General features: G+C 28.3%; 1 protein-coding gene across 1 annotated transcript in view; it reads right to left on the reverse strand.

Annotated features, from left to right (window-relative positions):
• Positions 1–1,318: 1,318 nt before the first annotated feature.
• The window catches only part of LOC106677991 (protein tolkin), a 104,206-nt gene continuing 90,299 nt past the window's right edge, over positions 1,319–15,225 (reverse strand). Inside the window, exons 6-18 of the mRNA XM_014416247.2 lie at positions 14,917–15,043; positions 14,043–14,252; positions 12,182–12,304; positions 11,932–12,080; positions 10,958–11,153; positions 10,748–10,870; positions 9,039–9,199; positions 8,927–8,935; positions 6,650–6,836; positions 6,292–6,545; positions 5,940–6,153; positions 4,989–5,239; positions 1,319–3,667 (exon numbers count right to left, since the gene is read on the reverse strand). Coding sequence (XP_014271733.1) covers positions 3,509–3,667; positions 4,989–5,239; positions 5,940–6,153; positions 6,292–6,545; positions 6,650–6,836; positions 8,927–8,935; positions 9,039–9,199; positions 10,748–10,870; positions 10,958–11,153; positions 11,932–12,080; positions 12,182–12,304; positions 14,043–14,252; positions 14,917–15,043 — 2,163 coding nt within the window. The 3' untranslated portion in view covers positions 1,319–3,508. The remainder of the gene's footprint in view (positions 3,668–4,988; positions 5,240–5,939; positions 6,154–6,291; positions 6,546–6,649; positions 6,837–8,926; positions 8,936–9,038; positions 9,200–10,747; positions 10,871–10,957; positions 11,154–11,931; positions 12,081–12,181; positions 12,305–14,042; positions 14,253–14,916; positions 15,044–15,225) is intronic.

Here is a 15,225-nt window from a genome sequence, read left to right on the forward strand (position 1 = left end):
ATTTCTTTTTTTATTTTTTAAAGTTGTTTTTTCCTAGTTAATCTAGAAGGCATATATAAAAAAATTCTTATATTGTTCATTTGATTAATATATCACTTGTAATATAGATTTTGTGATTTTTTGGAGTAATTTCTTGTTTGTTTTGTTTTCAGATGAAGCTGTGGATCACGGACACTTAAAATAACAGGTATTTATTAATTAGGTATGAATATGATTTATCTATTTTTTTAATCATATCATCCGTAAATGACATTCATTCCAATATATTATATATAGTAAATATATTTTCGATATTAATATTATTATTTTACAATTGTGTGTGGTATTGTGTTTTCTATTGAATGGTTTTAGCTTCTCAATTACCACATTATTGCAAAAGTTTAAATTGGTAATTGCTGAATCTACTTCTTTAGTCCTACAAATATGTCCAATGGTTTAATTTAATAAGGTAATCCACTCCTTTTCTTCATTTCTATATCTTTTTCCTGATTTTTTTTACCTTCTGAAAGTACTGGTCAAATGGCTAAGACATGTACCATATTTATGTTTTTTATTAAATAAATCCTTATTTTTTAATATTTTATATAATCTGAATAAATTCAGCATAGGTTGAGCTTCAGTAGCTGAAATATTGCTATTAATAATTTGCTTAGTATGATGTTTGAATAATAGCCTTATTTTTTTGTTGTGCACTTGTTTCTTTTATTTTTTTTATAATATCACATTCGATTATAATATCCTTTCAATTCTGTGCTTATATGGGAAAATGTTATAAGAAAATTTTTCTAATATAAATTTTTTTTTTAACATTGCCTCCTTTTTTTTTTTTTTTTTTAATATTAATACAACAAAAGTACGTTTTTCTCTTTAAGTTTATGATGACGAATTGAAACATCTAAACGAATGCTGGAATTTGCTTTTTTATTTATAATCTTGAGACAAGCAAAATGACTTATAATATTTTACCCTCTGATCACAGAATTAAGGCTTTCAGTTGTAGAACTGAATAGAAATGTTTTATGAATTGAAGTTTGTGGTACAGTGGCTTTTTAAAAGATAATTTCATAGAGTTTTGAAAAAATCTTTAGAAAAGTTGTTTTCTTAAGAGAATAATGTTTATATATAATATGACATGATAAATGGCTCCTGATTAAAAACAAAACATTGTAATTAACATACATTTTTATTTTGTCAGTTACCATATTTTACAACCGAATGTCTCAATTTTAGGTATTTTTGCTTGTCTAGAAATATATAGAAATACAGTTTGACCTGATTAAGTGGTCCATGGGCATGTGGGGAACCTCAACTACTGATAATTAAAATGCCTCTATTACTGAAAATGTTTAAACCTTTGTAATAGAGATTTGATTTCATAGGTTTTCTTGATGATTTTACCTCTATAATTGGGACTTAGTAGCTCAATAGCTTATATAAGAGAATTAAGACAGTTTGCAACACATTTCTTTATAAACATTTGAATTTCTTCCTCACATGCTTTGTTTTTTAGTACTATTTAATGTCTTGTATAATTAACAACTGAATAAAAGTGCTCAAAATGTTGAAACAAAACTGTAATTCACTACAGCTGCTGAATAATTAAAGCTATTATTGTATTATGATAGGGGAAGTCATGTAACAAACGGTGTATGGAGTTAATATAACTGATTTATTTTAGCCATGAGGTTTGTATTGTTTTCAAAAATGAAATTATATACATATAAAAACATAAAATATGTATTTTTGATTAATATTTATATGTTTATAAATGTAAATATATTTTAGCCTCTCTTGGAGGGACCCTCTATAAGTAAGATAGCTGTCATTTTGAACCTGCCTATTTGGAAACTGGGTAAATGAAAAGCCTTTTTAAGTGATAAAATATACTAGGTCCCTTGAGATCCCAGCTATACAGGTTACATTATATTTTTCTACATACAGATGGAATCATTCTTATTCCATATATATATTTTGGTAAATTTAAACAATTTAACTTACAATTTCAACAGAATGTTAATTAACTGATTGTTGGTTTTAGTTTTACTCATATTCATAGTTAGTTAATACTAACTGTGAACTTTATTCTTTAATAATTTAAAGAATATGCTAAAGTTTTATGAGACTGAGATTTATTCTGGAGGGTATACCAGATGTAGATCAAGAATTGACTTTGTGTGGGTTATCAAATTGATTCATTCTTTGATTGATTGATTTAGTCTTACTGGGTCTAATTTCAACATGTGTTTAGATGTATAAGATCAAATCTTTGTGGTTTGTTTAAAAATAAATGTAGTGTTTAATAAATAATAATTATTATTTAATTTTTTTTTGTTCATATTATACATTTTCATATAATTATATTTAATACAATTTCAATTAAATTATTGTCTAAAACACATGACACATTTATGTTTACATAAATAGACAGCAGTATTTTTTTAATTAGAATAATATTAATGGATATTACATTGATTCCCCATAATTTGGTGTAGGACATAATCAACAATGAATATTCACTTTTGGAAATGCCCTTGCACCCCTATTTACAAAGATCTTAATTTTAAAAGACCAATGAATATACAAATATCATGTTCATAAAAATAAATATACGTTTATCAGTGATGGATTAATGTAAGAAAATTTACAAAGTTTTAATTATAATAATATTAAAGCCTAATCTACTATTAAGTAGTTCTTGATTTAGTTCTACAATTAATGTAGAACATCTCTAACTCATAAATATAAAAGGAACTCATACATGTGAATTGAACACATTGACTGGTAACAAAATGGAAATAACATTGAAAGAGGATGTTGAGGATTTTTATATCAATAAATAATAATTATTATTATATACATATATTCATTATTATAGTATTATAAGAATCTTAAATTTCAAAAAGTGTGGTTCAATTTCAATTTTTTAAATTTATTTGTTTAATGAATACATTCGTCCATCCTCTTCCTCAGTTTATACAGCTTATACATTTTCCCATATGTTTCAGTATACATACACATATATAATATTATTTACAAAAATAATAGCTATGAGATCAAAAGATTTAATATAAACTAATAAGAGGACAAAGTCATTTCTTAATCTACTTTCAAACATCTTATTATTACTTTTTTTTTTTTGGCTTTTTCTTAGTAACTATTTCTTTCCTTAAAGAAAGTCAAATATACTATCTAGTTTTAAATATAAAAGAAAGTATTATTCTGATTTTCTTTGGAAAACAGTGTTTTTTTTAAGTAATTAAATAGTATGATAATATAAACTTTTTTTTAAGCAATTGCATCAGTATTGAAAAAAAACGTTTACTAGATTTTTAGACTATTATAAAATAAATTATTATTAATTTATGAGCAAAATTTTCTCTTTTTAAATAAATCTAGAATATTTATCTGAAAAAATAATCATATAATCAATTTTAAAAGATTAATCAATTTGACACTTGAAATGGCACTTTAAAATGAATCCATTTTCTTCACCAGGATTTTTAAAATCCTACCAAAGTGAATCTGTCGAATCTTCTGTAGAAAGAAGTTCACCGCTGATCTGATCTATAGCCACGTATGATGCAGAAAATCCTTTGCTCACAACTGTATCATCTGATCTGAACCTGACTAACAGGGATTCAGTTACAGACAAGACATCTGTGGGATTCTGAAACGAAAAGTAAACAATGAAATATTCAATACTTGGGATGATAACTCTTAATATATATCCATAACAGAAATAAGCTTTTTATAAATAAAAAATTCCAAAACATGCTGTAAATATCTTCAAAATATAAGCGTTATCTAAGTATATCATGTATTCACAAATATAAGTGTGTAATATATGAAAATAGTCCGTGGAGGTAAAAACCTTTAACCAAAAAATATTTTAAAGCTAATTGTAAATATATTATATGAAAAAAAAAAAAATCAAACAACGAAATATAAAGTATTCTGTCACAGAAACGTATTTGGTTGTGAATGAACTGGAAAAAAGGTAAAAAAAAAAGAATTACCTGTTCATTAAACAAGAATAATTATTAATTACATTACAAAAATGTAGAAACATTTTTAGATGAGAAACAGAACAAAAATTTGAAATTAAAAGTTTTCATAGTTTCTGAAAACTAATTAGATATATAGAACAAAAAAAAAAAAACTAATATAAGCTACCCATAGTTTTGGAAAACTAGAAGGAATAAAAATAGTTTTTAAAAAATGTAAAAAGTTCTATTTTAAATCTAATTATCTATATTTAATGCTCAGTTTGGTTAAGACTAATCATATCAACAGCACTAATAATTAAATAATTTGAAAAAGTAAAAGAACTTTGTTCAAATGAAAGTGACAAATTAAATTGTAAACTAGCCTTTCCTATGAAGTTATAAACCATTAAATTCCTATACTGCTGCCCTTAGTTAAACTATATTTAATTACTATATCTGCAAATTTGAATTTTTTTTTCCTGATGGCTGTGACGTCTTCCATCTTGTACTGACTTAAACTAACCTATCGGCTTTTTACAAAATGTATTTACTACTTTAATGATTGAAATTTCATGTTTTAAGAATGATCAAAATTCAGTTTGGATCACATTAAATATGCAAAATAGAAATGGATTATTATTGGATTATGTCTAAAAATACATATTCAGAAAGATATTAGATATTGAACTAAATATGCAATTGTATAAAAATCCAGTCCCAGATAATTCTTATATTACATTAAATTGTTTATAAAACATAAATCAAGGTATAACCAATATTTTAGCAAGTCATAATTAATGATTTCTAGATGATCAGACATATGAAATTATCCTAAAAGAAAAACAATGAAATAAGTTGCTTTTATTTTTCTTTGAATATAATCTCTGCTGGCTAATTTCCAAAAAAATATAAGGAATTACTGTCATTGTAAAGCATCCATTACTTCTAATATTTTAGTAAATTTACAACTTGTAAAATACTATAATATAAAAACTAACTTACAGTATTTCCACAGAATTTGCCATAAGAAGGCCCACTCGTGTCTGGGCCTGAAAACACCTCAACATAGTCATACATGCAATCACCTTCATCTTCTAGTTCAAACGTGAGAAAGGTTAGGTGGACCAGCTGCCCTGGATTAGCTTCAATGGTCCAATCACAATCCGCTCTATTTTCATAATTATGGTCCCCATATTTTGAGTGCGAATATAGATGTTTTACTCTAGATGTGGCTGTCAAGCGTCCGCCACATGCTGTAAAAATAAACACTTCATTTTATAAGACATTTTTCTTAAGGAATTAAAATTGATTCATTGTTCATTGTAATGTGTTGCTTATTTTCTTGCTGGATAATTCTATTAGTGATTAAATTGCAGCACTTGTATAAGTCAGATATAGTTTACTGTCTATAAATTGTATTGTTTATTGGGCTATTATACTTAATCAGTTTGATTTCATTTTGTTATAGTTTACCTGTAAATAATATTCAGTTGAGCGTGCAGTTATATTATAATGACTATGAGACCAGCCAAACAAAGAAAATTTACTTTGTACTATAATTTTACTAAATACATTATAGTTATACTAAATTCTTTGAATATTGGACAAGGAGTATGGAAATGGATTAGTGATTAAAGCTTGATTTATTATTGTTCAGATTAATCAATAAGACAGGGTTAAATTGGATGAATATAATGAGTATAGAAGAACTTTCAAAAGTTTTTTCATGGTCGAGCTTGCTATGTAGGGAAAAGTTAGTATTACTGATTTAAGTCATTAGTCCATTCTAAAAGTGCTCATTAAATTTATCATCATATACAACTAAATATTTAACATGATTGAAAAATAATAATAGGAAATTTCAGTAGAAGTAAACATTAAATTTGAAAATAAGTTAAGAATATTACAATATATAAACTCTATGTTATTGTTTGAATATTTTAGAATATTTACCTGTTGCATGAATAGCTAAAAATCCTTTTCGTTGAACACTTGCATCTGATTTAAATGTCATGTACATGTGGTTTGAAGTTGCTATGATTGGATGTGGCAGTTTTGAACCACAGAAAATTCCTAGGCTCATAGCATCAGCACTGTCTCCATCATATAGGGCCACATGATCATATTCGCATTCCTGATGTGGTTCTAACTCGAATTCTGTGAATGTCTGAAATATTTAAGATTTTTATTTATTCTAGGTATTTTTATTTCTTAATTTGCAATTATAAAGTTTTATTTTATTCAAAAGTTAGAGAAAAAAAAATTATCTAAGTTGTAAAGTTGTTTAAACTCCTAAATTGTTTACCAATCTTATGCGATGGCCTGGGGTTGTTGTGAACTGCCAAACACATTCTTTTCTAGAAGGATAATATTCGGGATAATTTGGTGATGACACTGTTCCAACTGGAGCCCGTACTTCGTGCTTGCAACCACCTTCTTTGCAGTCATGTCCATTCTCGTGTAAAGTATATCCATTATGGCACCAACAAGCATATGATCCAAGTGTGTTCCGGCATTCATGCTGGCATCCTCCATTATCAACTGCGCACTCATCCATATCTGCATAAAATACAAACATGTTTTATGAAATATTGATATCGATTTAAATTCAACTTTTCATTGAGAATCAATTGAATTCTCAAAATGAGTTTTATGAATATTACCTGTAAAAAATACAGCTGCAAATCCAGTTTTATGTATTGATGAATCTGATGAAAATTCAATCCTGAGAGCATTAGCTTCAGATGTTATCATTGGGGGAAGCCTTGTACCGCAATAGACACCATGCCTATGGAGTACATCTGCACTCAATTTGGAATGTACTTCAACGCTGTCATATTCACACTCTTGCTGTAACATGGAAACAGAAATGAATTCTGAATAATTTAAGTTTACTGGCTATAACTATATAAAGTATATAAGCAAATTATTTATATAAAGTAAAATAATGAGATGTATATAGTAGACCGTAGATTAATAATTGGAGAAGATGGTCGGGGATGAGGGGAGGTGCGGTCAGCAAAAATAACAGAAATAAACAAAAAATAATTTATTCAAGGGGTCTTAGCTACAAGCTCCCTGATGAAGACCTGAAACTCAGGTCGAAATGTCAGCATGAATAAATAATTCTTTGTTTATTTATGTTCTTTTTTGCTGACTGCACCCCTCGACTATCTTCTCCAATTAAAGTAAAATAAGTTTTCAGTATTCCTGGATCCCATTACTCACAGTAAGATATTTAAAATTCTGAAAAAATCAAATTTCTAATGGTATAAATACTTTTTGGATAAAAGGATTAATAACTTAACTAGTCTATTGTAACAGATGAACATATCTTTAAGTTTTTAACTATTTATTACTATGATTGGAATTGTTTTTGAAATGAGGTTTAAATATTAAATTTTTGCTATTAATTTGAAATCATTTTTGAACTTTATTTTTCTCTAATTTTGATTTCACTTACCTGTGTGTGTTGGGTTGTGTGAACAACCTAGCTCAAAGTTGAAAAGTTGTACAAAACTGAAATTGTGTATATAAAGTAAGTACGTGCCAGGTCTGTTTCGCTTTAATCGACTTCCTGGAAGTGCCACTTAATATCATTGATTTCTCCCTATTTTACAATTTTCTTGAAAATTACTCTAATGATTATATAAAACTAGTTACATCAGTTTACCATTAAATGATCTTTGTCATTAACAAAATCTCATCCTTATTTAAATATTCAGACAGAGCTTATAAAAATTGGTTTCACTAAAGAATCTTTCAATCTCTCAATTTTAGTAGTTATAAAAAATTTAGTTCAGAATAAACTATAAAAAAAAAAAAAAAAAAAGATCTGTTTTCCTGGTTCGAAATCAAATTTTTGGAAGTAAGAGTAGTAATATATACTTATTATAAACTAATGATTTAAAAACCTATTTATGGAAATATAGTAAGGGTAAGTATATTCATTATGAATAATAAATAAGTGCTGTTTTGAATTGAATAAGGATTAATTTCACACAAATTAGGGTGGTAAGTGAAAGTTATGTGTTCTGCACCAAATTATGTTATATTTAAACAATGTGTAATGAAAATTCTGTGCAATTTAATTTTTAAAATACAAATAATTTTAAATCAAAACAATGACCAGATGACATATTGCTCCTTTGCTTCGATAGTCATCATCATTATCATCATCTGTGGCGCTACAAATCTTGTAGAGTCAAGGCCTCCCGCAACTTCTTCCGCCAGTCCTCTCTAATGGTTGCCACTGCTCTCCAATTGCGGATAGACCTGGCATCCGCTGTCACTCCATCTATCCATCAAAGCCGGGGTCTTCTTACTCTCCTTGTCAAATATATCCTTTGTCCAGAATCATCCTAGGAATCTGATCCTGGGTCATTCTTAATACATGACCTGCCCACCGAAGTCATCCCACTTTGATCACCCTTACAATATCCGGGTTTCTGTAGAGGCCTGCCAGTTCAGCATTTGTTCTCATTCTCCAGATTCCATCAGCACAAACCAGGCCATACATTTTTTTTTGCTTTGATAGTGGCACATCTAAATAAAAGTATGGATTTTATTTCATATGGACGTACTTCAAAGGTAGTACTGTAGAATGAGGTTACTTTCTTTGCTCAGATTCCCCTATCTGACTGCCCCAAACCTAGTAGGGTTGTCTCAAAGTAGCCTCAGTTACTGGTACTATCTATGAAATATATTAAATAGATAATAAAGTATAACTTCCAGTCAGATATGTCACTACCAAGACAAAGCAGCGAACTTCTGGTATTGTTTTCACCAAATGAATTTAATTTTGATATTTTTAAAAAATAACTTTTTTTATATTCTACAATTTTATGATTATATAATTGAATTGAGAAAAGTTATATTATTGGTTAGATCTCACGAAATAAGACATTTTTCCTTTTTGAAATGTTTTGCTTCCAACTCACCTGAAACACCTGAAACAAACAAGAAAAAAAAATTTAAACTGATGTAACTAAGCTTTCTACATACATTAAATCAAGCAGATGATGTTATTTTCAATTCATATTAAGAACATACGTTGTTTCCTTCGAGGTCAAAGTGTGTAAAGTTAAGAGTGATCCTGTACTGAGGTGGTGCGATGATTTCCCAAACACACGTCTTGTCACCAGGATAAAGATCTGGAAAGGATGGGCTGGTTATTGCACCATTTGGGGCTTCTAAAGTTCCTCCACAAGCATCTACAATATAAATAATATTTAGAGTAAGCATCCTGTTAAGGGAAAGATGGTTTGAATTTTATAAAAAGATAATTATGTTAATGATTTTTTGTAAGAAATTTTTAACAATTAAATAAATAAATATAATTGGTTTATTTATTCATATATTTTACAAGCTATTCTCCACAGTTTTACCCATAATAAATTTGGATTATACATTCCTGTTTAAAAAATATGACAACTGGATGGGCAAGTACATCTGATCAAATAAAATCTACAGTTTATGAAAAAAAAAAACAAGCAATCCCTAATAAAAATAAATATGAATTGACAGAAAGTATCAACTTGCCAGAGAGAAAACAGTTCTTATTGATTTGTCTCAAGCCTTATTAAATATATACAATGGAAGAAGAATATTTATGGCCTTTTATATGAAGCTTATTATTAAACAGTTACTGCTATGGTCCTATAAGTCCTAGCATGATGCTATTTAACCATAAGCCTTCTTCAGTGAACAGTCTATCTAACACCAATGGTGTTTTCGAAGCAGAAAGCTGGTTTAATAAGTTCAAACAAGTAAACTCTTTAGGTTTATATAAATAGTGAAAAAAGATAAGACATTTCCGCAGGAACTTGCAAAGAATATTTTTTAAATAGTTCCAAAATAGAGTATGGTAATACTGGTCCAATTTAGATAGTTTTGCAATGGCTGGTAAAACATTACCTTACATTTTAAGGTACTTTACCTGGTAAAAAACCTACCTTTTAAATTAGTAGGTTTAATGTTCCAGGAGATGTATTGTTTCCGAGTTAAAGAAAAAACAATTATGTTTTTTTAATATTTTAAAAAAAGAATATTTTAAAATAATCATTTCTTAACTACCTAGAATCGGTATTTTTCAAATCCAGCCTTATTCCATATCTGCAGCCTTAGAAGAACCACCTTTAAAAATGTCAGCTTCATAGGCATTGTCATAATTAATTATGGCCATGCACATACACAAGCTATTTGTTATATGTTTACTGCTTCATTCCTAAGGACAGTAAAGTGGTACTATGTAGCCTAAAGGCTTCCTCAATAAACACCCTATCTCCTATTCTTAACACTAACACAAAACAAATTTTTAGAATCAGACTGTTAGTTCTTGAAATTAGTTCTTTCTAACAAACTCTTTAGCTTTATGTAATAATATAATAATGTGAACCATTACAACTCATGAAGGGTCATGGGTTCAGTACTTAGTAAGTAAGCACTGTTTTTTAAGAACAACGGTTATACAAGGAGGTGATTTTTTCAAGATCACTCTCAACTGCTAGATTTTTCCCTAATTAAGGGCTCCCACTTTATGAGGCTGGGTAGACCTCAGGAGGGCTCTACACCCCACAGGAGTGACTCATGGCTACAGTGTAACAGAAACAATTATCTATCCAGCTGGATTTGAACCTAGGCCCTTGAAGTATTGTTCCTTACCATGGTGCCATTGTGCTGCCCTTATATAATAATATATGTACCATACTGTATTTTTCAGTCGGTGTTATTATAAATTATGGACCTGTTTTTTCCTTTACCTTCACAGTGCTTGTTGTCAGAATGTAGTTCGAATCCTATTCTACATGCACATTCATATCCACCTAAGGTATTGACACATTGTTGTTCACATCCATGATCTGTCAGGCTACATTCATCATATTCTGGAAAATTAGAGCACAAATTTACCATCAGTTTTTTGCTTAATTAAAACATTTTGTTCTTTTAATAGGTTGAATTAATAATTTTACCTTTCATGTATGCTGCTGAGAATCCAGCCTTTTGAACCGAACCATCTGAAACAAATTTAATGAGAAGCTGGTTCCCAGTTGAATGGACATCAGGTGGAAGTTTGTAGCCACAGTATTTGCCAATGACTTGTGAATCAGGATCATGGCCATCCAATATCTCAACATAGTCATAGAAGCAGTTATCATGCTTCTCAACCTGATGGAATTAATTACATTAAATTATCATATAATATTTTTATTGTAAATTATTTTTCTTTCTTCTTTAAAAGTTAATTTTATTTTACATCTTACATATTTACATTTTTAATTACATAGTTATATTTATGTGACAGATCATGATAAAAAAGCTGATTAATAGTTTGAAAATTAGGGAAGTCCTATTCTGCCCAATCAGGCCAAATGTATAGACTAAAACCTTTTATATTTGTGATTCATTCAACCTTAAAATGACCTTTCTTCAATTGTTTATAATGCCTCTATTAAACAAAAATAAAGGTTAAGAAAGGAAAAAGATCCTTAGTACTAAACTGTAAACATCAATCTTTATTCTTTTTCTTGTTTAGGAATTTGTATCCTTTCTATTACTTCTTTATTCATTATCTCATCCAAACAACATTTTGGGCTTATTCGCCCATTTTCAAGTTCTAAAATAATATTTACAATCTACAGTTGATTGTTTATAAAAATTTTAGATACAGCATTGATTGTTAATAAATTATGTTTTAATTATCAAGTTATAAAATAAAATTATTTACAATTAACAGTTGATTATAAATATTTTTATTTTAGAACTTGATAATGGCCAAAAAAGCCTGAAGCATTTTTTACATGAGATTATGTATAAATAAGTGAGTAAAAAAGGTAGAAATTCTTGAAAATAAAAAATAATAAAGTTTTAACAAATAAACCCTTTGGAACTTAGGTTGTAGGATTACAACTGATTATTTATATTTAAAGTATCAATCTTTATTTACCTCAAAGCTATGGAATTTAACAGCAACTTGGTAATCTCTTGGAGCACTGAGTTTCCAAATGCATTCCTTATTGTGCTGGTAGTCTTCTGGGTAATTTGGTGACTCTAAGTGACCACCCTCATCAACAAATATATTGCCCCCACAAACAGCTAAAATAAACATTTAAAATTATTTAACATGACCAGTTACCATTGATTATGTTTATTAGAAATTTATTTTTTATCAGATATATTAATATATTTAATATTACCTTCATAATGAGCTACAAAGCCCTTATGCCCAGCTCCCTTCATAGACGTGATATATGTAAGAAGCATTCTGCTACCTGTGGATATAATTGGTTCGTACGATCTTTTTGACCCACAGAATTTTCCTAAAAAAAGGCATTTATTTTATTATTGTTTTTAGTTGTTTGAAAACTGAATTTCTGAAGACATACCTGATACATTTATAAATACAGAAATAAGCCATTATTTGTAATGAACCATGCTGCCCAACCATATTGGATTTCCGACCTCATTGTGTGCTAATTATCAATAGGAAGAATTTTTTTTCCCTTTTAATTATAATTTTTTGTGTGGAAAAATATATAATTAAACCCTTTAAACAGGATAATAACTAACTCTAATAGGAAATATAATTATCTCAGTAATATTTTATTTGGATTTTGGCCTATTAAAAAATCTTTTATATCCTAAACTTCGGTTATAAACTTTATTGTAATTTTTAGTTTAAAAATGGTTTTAATTTTTTTATGCATAATGAATAATTTTCTATTTTTGAATATTTTACCGATATATAATTTTTTTTAGAATCTTTTCTTCTATAACTATCTAATTGATTTTCTATGTAATTTTTTTTTGAGGCTATAGATTTATTTATATTGATCTATCAGTGTTTTAATAATGGGTAGACAATTCATTTTGGCTTTAATATTTGTGTACTTTTATTTTTTATTACATAAATTCAGACCAAGTCATTCTTGTCAATCAAGGTTTGATTGCTTTACCATAAGCCATTAATTATTTCTGAAATTAGTTTTAAAATAAGATCTGACTATATTATATCAGATAATTAAATTAAAGAAGATTAAATTAAAATAAAATAAGATCAGGTTTGGTTTTTATATTAATGGGGAGGGAGAATTAAGGATATTCTGAGAAGACAAATTTAGGAAATGAATGTTTGGAAAGGAAATTGGTTGTGTAAATTTTCAGTAGGATTTCAAGGTCTGAAGGTCTGAGATTGATTATAATCATTTTTATTTTGGATTATGTACATTAGTCAGCAAGAAAAAAAAACCCAAACAAAAATGACATTACTTATTTAATAAAATAAAAGAAACAAAAACTATACATCTTATTGTGAAGATAGGTATCCAGTTCTAAGTATAAGGCTTTGTGTTACATATATAAAAAGAAGTTTAAGATCCGATTGTGAGGGTACAGACAAAAATTCATACAACTGGTTTGGTAGCTTAGTTTCACCATGTATCAGATTCGGTTCTTATGATATGTGGGGTAGTTTATTAAAAAATTGAAACAATCCTCCAATTCTGATCTATAATATGCTGGACATAGGTTCTAGGGGTCCCAAATATGTTTGTATGGACCCACACTTAGAGTAATTGTGTATTTACCAGCTAGTCCTACTTGGCAATTATTCTCAAGTAGTTTATGGGGCAACTGACTTTTAAATAGCTTTGAGGAGCGTCTGTTTTAATGAAGACCCTACCATACCACAGGTTATAGGACAAGAGGTCTTTATCTTTGACAAATTCCCTATATCTATCCAAGATCTCCCCCATTCTAATTGTGATACTTACTGGATCATTGAATAGTATCGATACTAGCACATAACTCAAAGGATAAATTGTTGGGAATGGTCCAATAATGAATTAAGGGACAGTAGGATGGAAGTAAATCCTCAAAAATATCAGCCTAGCAGAAATGCGTAGGTTCTGTCAGTCCCTTATACAACATAATAGTGGAGGATTGGAATAAATGGAAGGTATAAAAAGATGAGTTTTTAATCTTTAGTTGAACATAAAAGACTTATTTTTCAGTGGGTTAAATGTTATTGTTAATTTAGCTTATAGTTATAATTCTTACCTAATAGAGGGCTTTTGTGCCAGTAACCATCCCTCACCTCCAAGTAGTCCGTACGGCAGTTCTCACTCTTGTACAGGTCTAAATCAGTGATGTTTAGGACTATTCGTTCGCCATGAGTTGCCATAATACGCCATTCACACCTCTCACTTTCATGTCTGGATATCGGAGATGTTATAGTTGCCGAATTCTCCTGGTGAGTCCTACCACAACCTATATTACGAAAATTAATATAGCAATTATTAAGATTAAGAATATTGTTACTTTCTAACTTGGTATAAAATATCTACATTAGGTTAATTTTCATTTAAAATTGTACTGCACATTAGTTAAATATTTACTTTTTTTAAATATAATTATATTACATCAATATAAGATGCTAATACCACATTTTTGATTTTGAATGATTAGTATTATTTTAATCAAAATAAAATAAAATGCTTATATTCAGTTTTAATTATTATTTATTATTATTTTTTTTTATTATGCATTTTGAAGCATATGTTTTCAATACTTAAGATGAACTAAACTAGTTAATATAATGCAGACTGTAGTCTTCTAAATCTTGCCCAGTATCTTTTTAAGGTCAATGATATGGTCCTAATGAACTACGACAAAGATAAGTGTAGGCAATTAGATCTATTTAAATCTCTTCTCTCTCATTTTAGATAGGATCAACAAGATACTGAAATTTTTTAGGATATTAAAATATCAATCAACTGATTTTTTGTAATGAGCTTTCCTTTGTATATCCTCTTTTTGTCATTTTGTAACTGTATTTATTATCATTTCTTTGTATTAATAAATCAATTTGATTTTGAAAATAAAAAGTAGGAATAAACTAAGTCGTTTGTGATAATTAAAAGTTTTTACTTACGCTGACATTTATAAAGTAGATTTGTCTGTGCAATGTCCCCTTCGCTCAATCTCAGCCTTTGACCTATCTCAGGTCTCCTTTTGTTCTTTCCATAGTCAGTTGGTTGAATCGTGTCGAGATAGGTTCCCTTTGAAAAAATAAATAGTTTTTGAAATACATATTTAATTTATCAATGGTCTAGAATAAAGTTTAACTTAGGATTAATTATCTTTAAATTAATTAATGCAGATCATTCTAATTGGAAAAAAATGGTGCATACATTGTTAAAATATCACTTACCTACCATCTAAGTTGAAATTAATCTTTTTA

This window comes from Halyomorpha halys, unplaced genomic scaffold, assembly GCF_000696795.3.
Source record: "Halyomorpha halys isolate HHAL.00 unplaced genomic scaffold, Hhal_1.1 Scaffold116.1, whole genome shotgun sequence".
NCBI classification, from domain to species: Eukaryota; Metazoa; Arthropoda; class Insecta; order Hemiptera; family Pentatomidae; genus Halyomorpha; species Halyomorpha halys.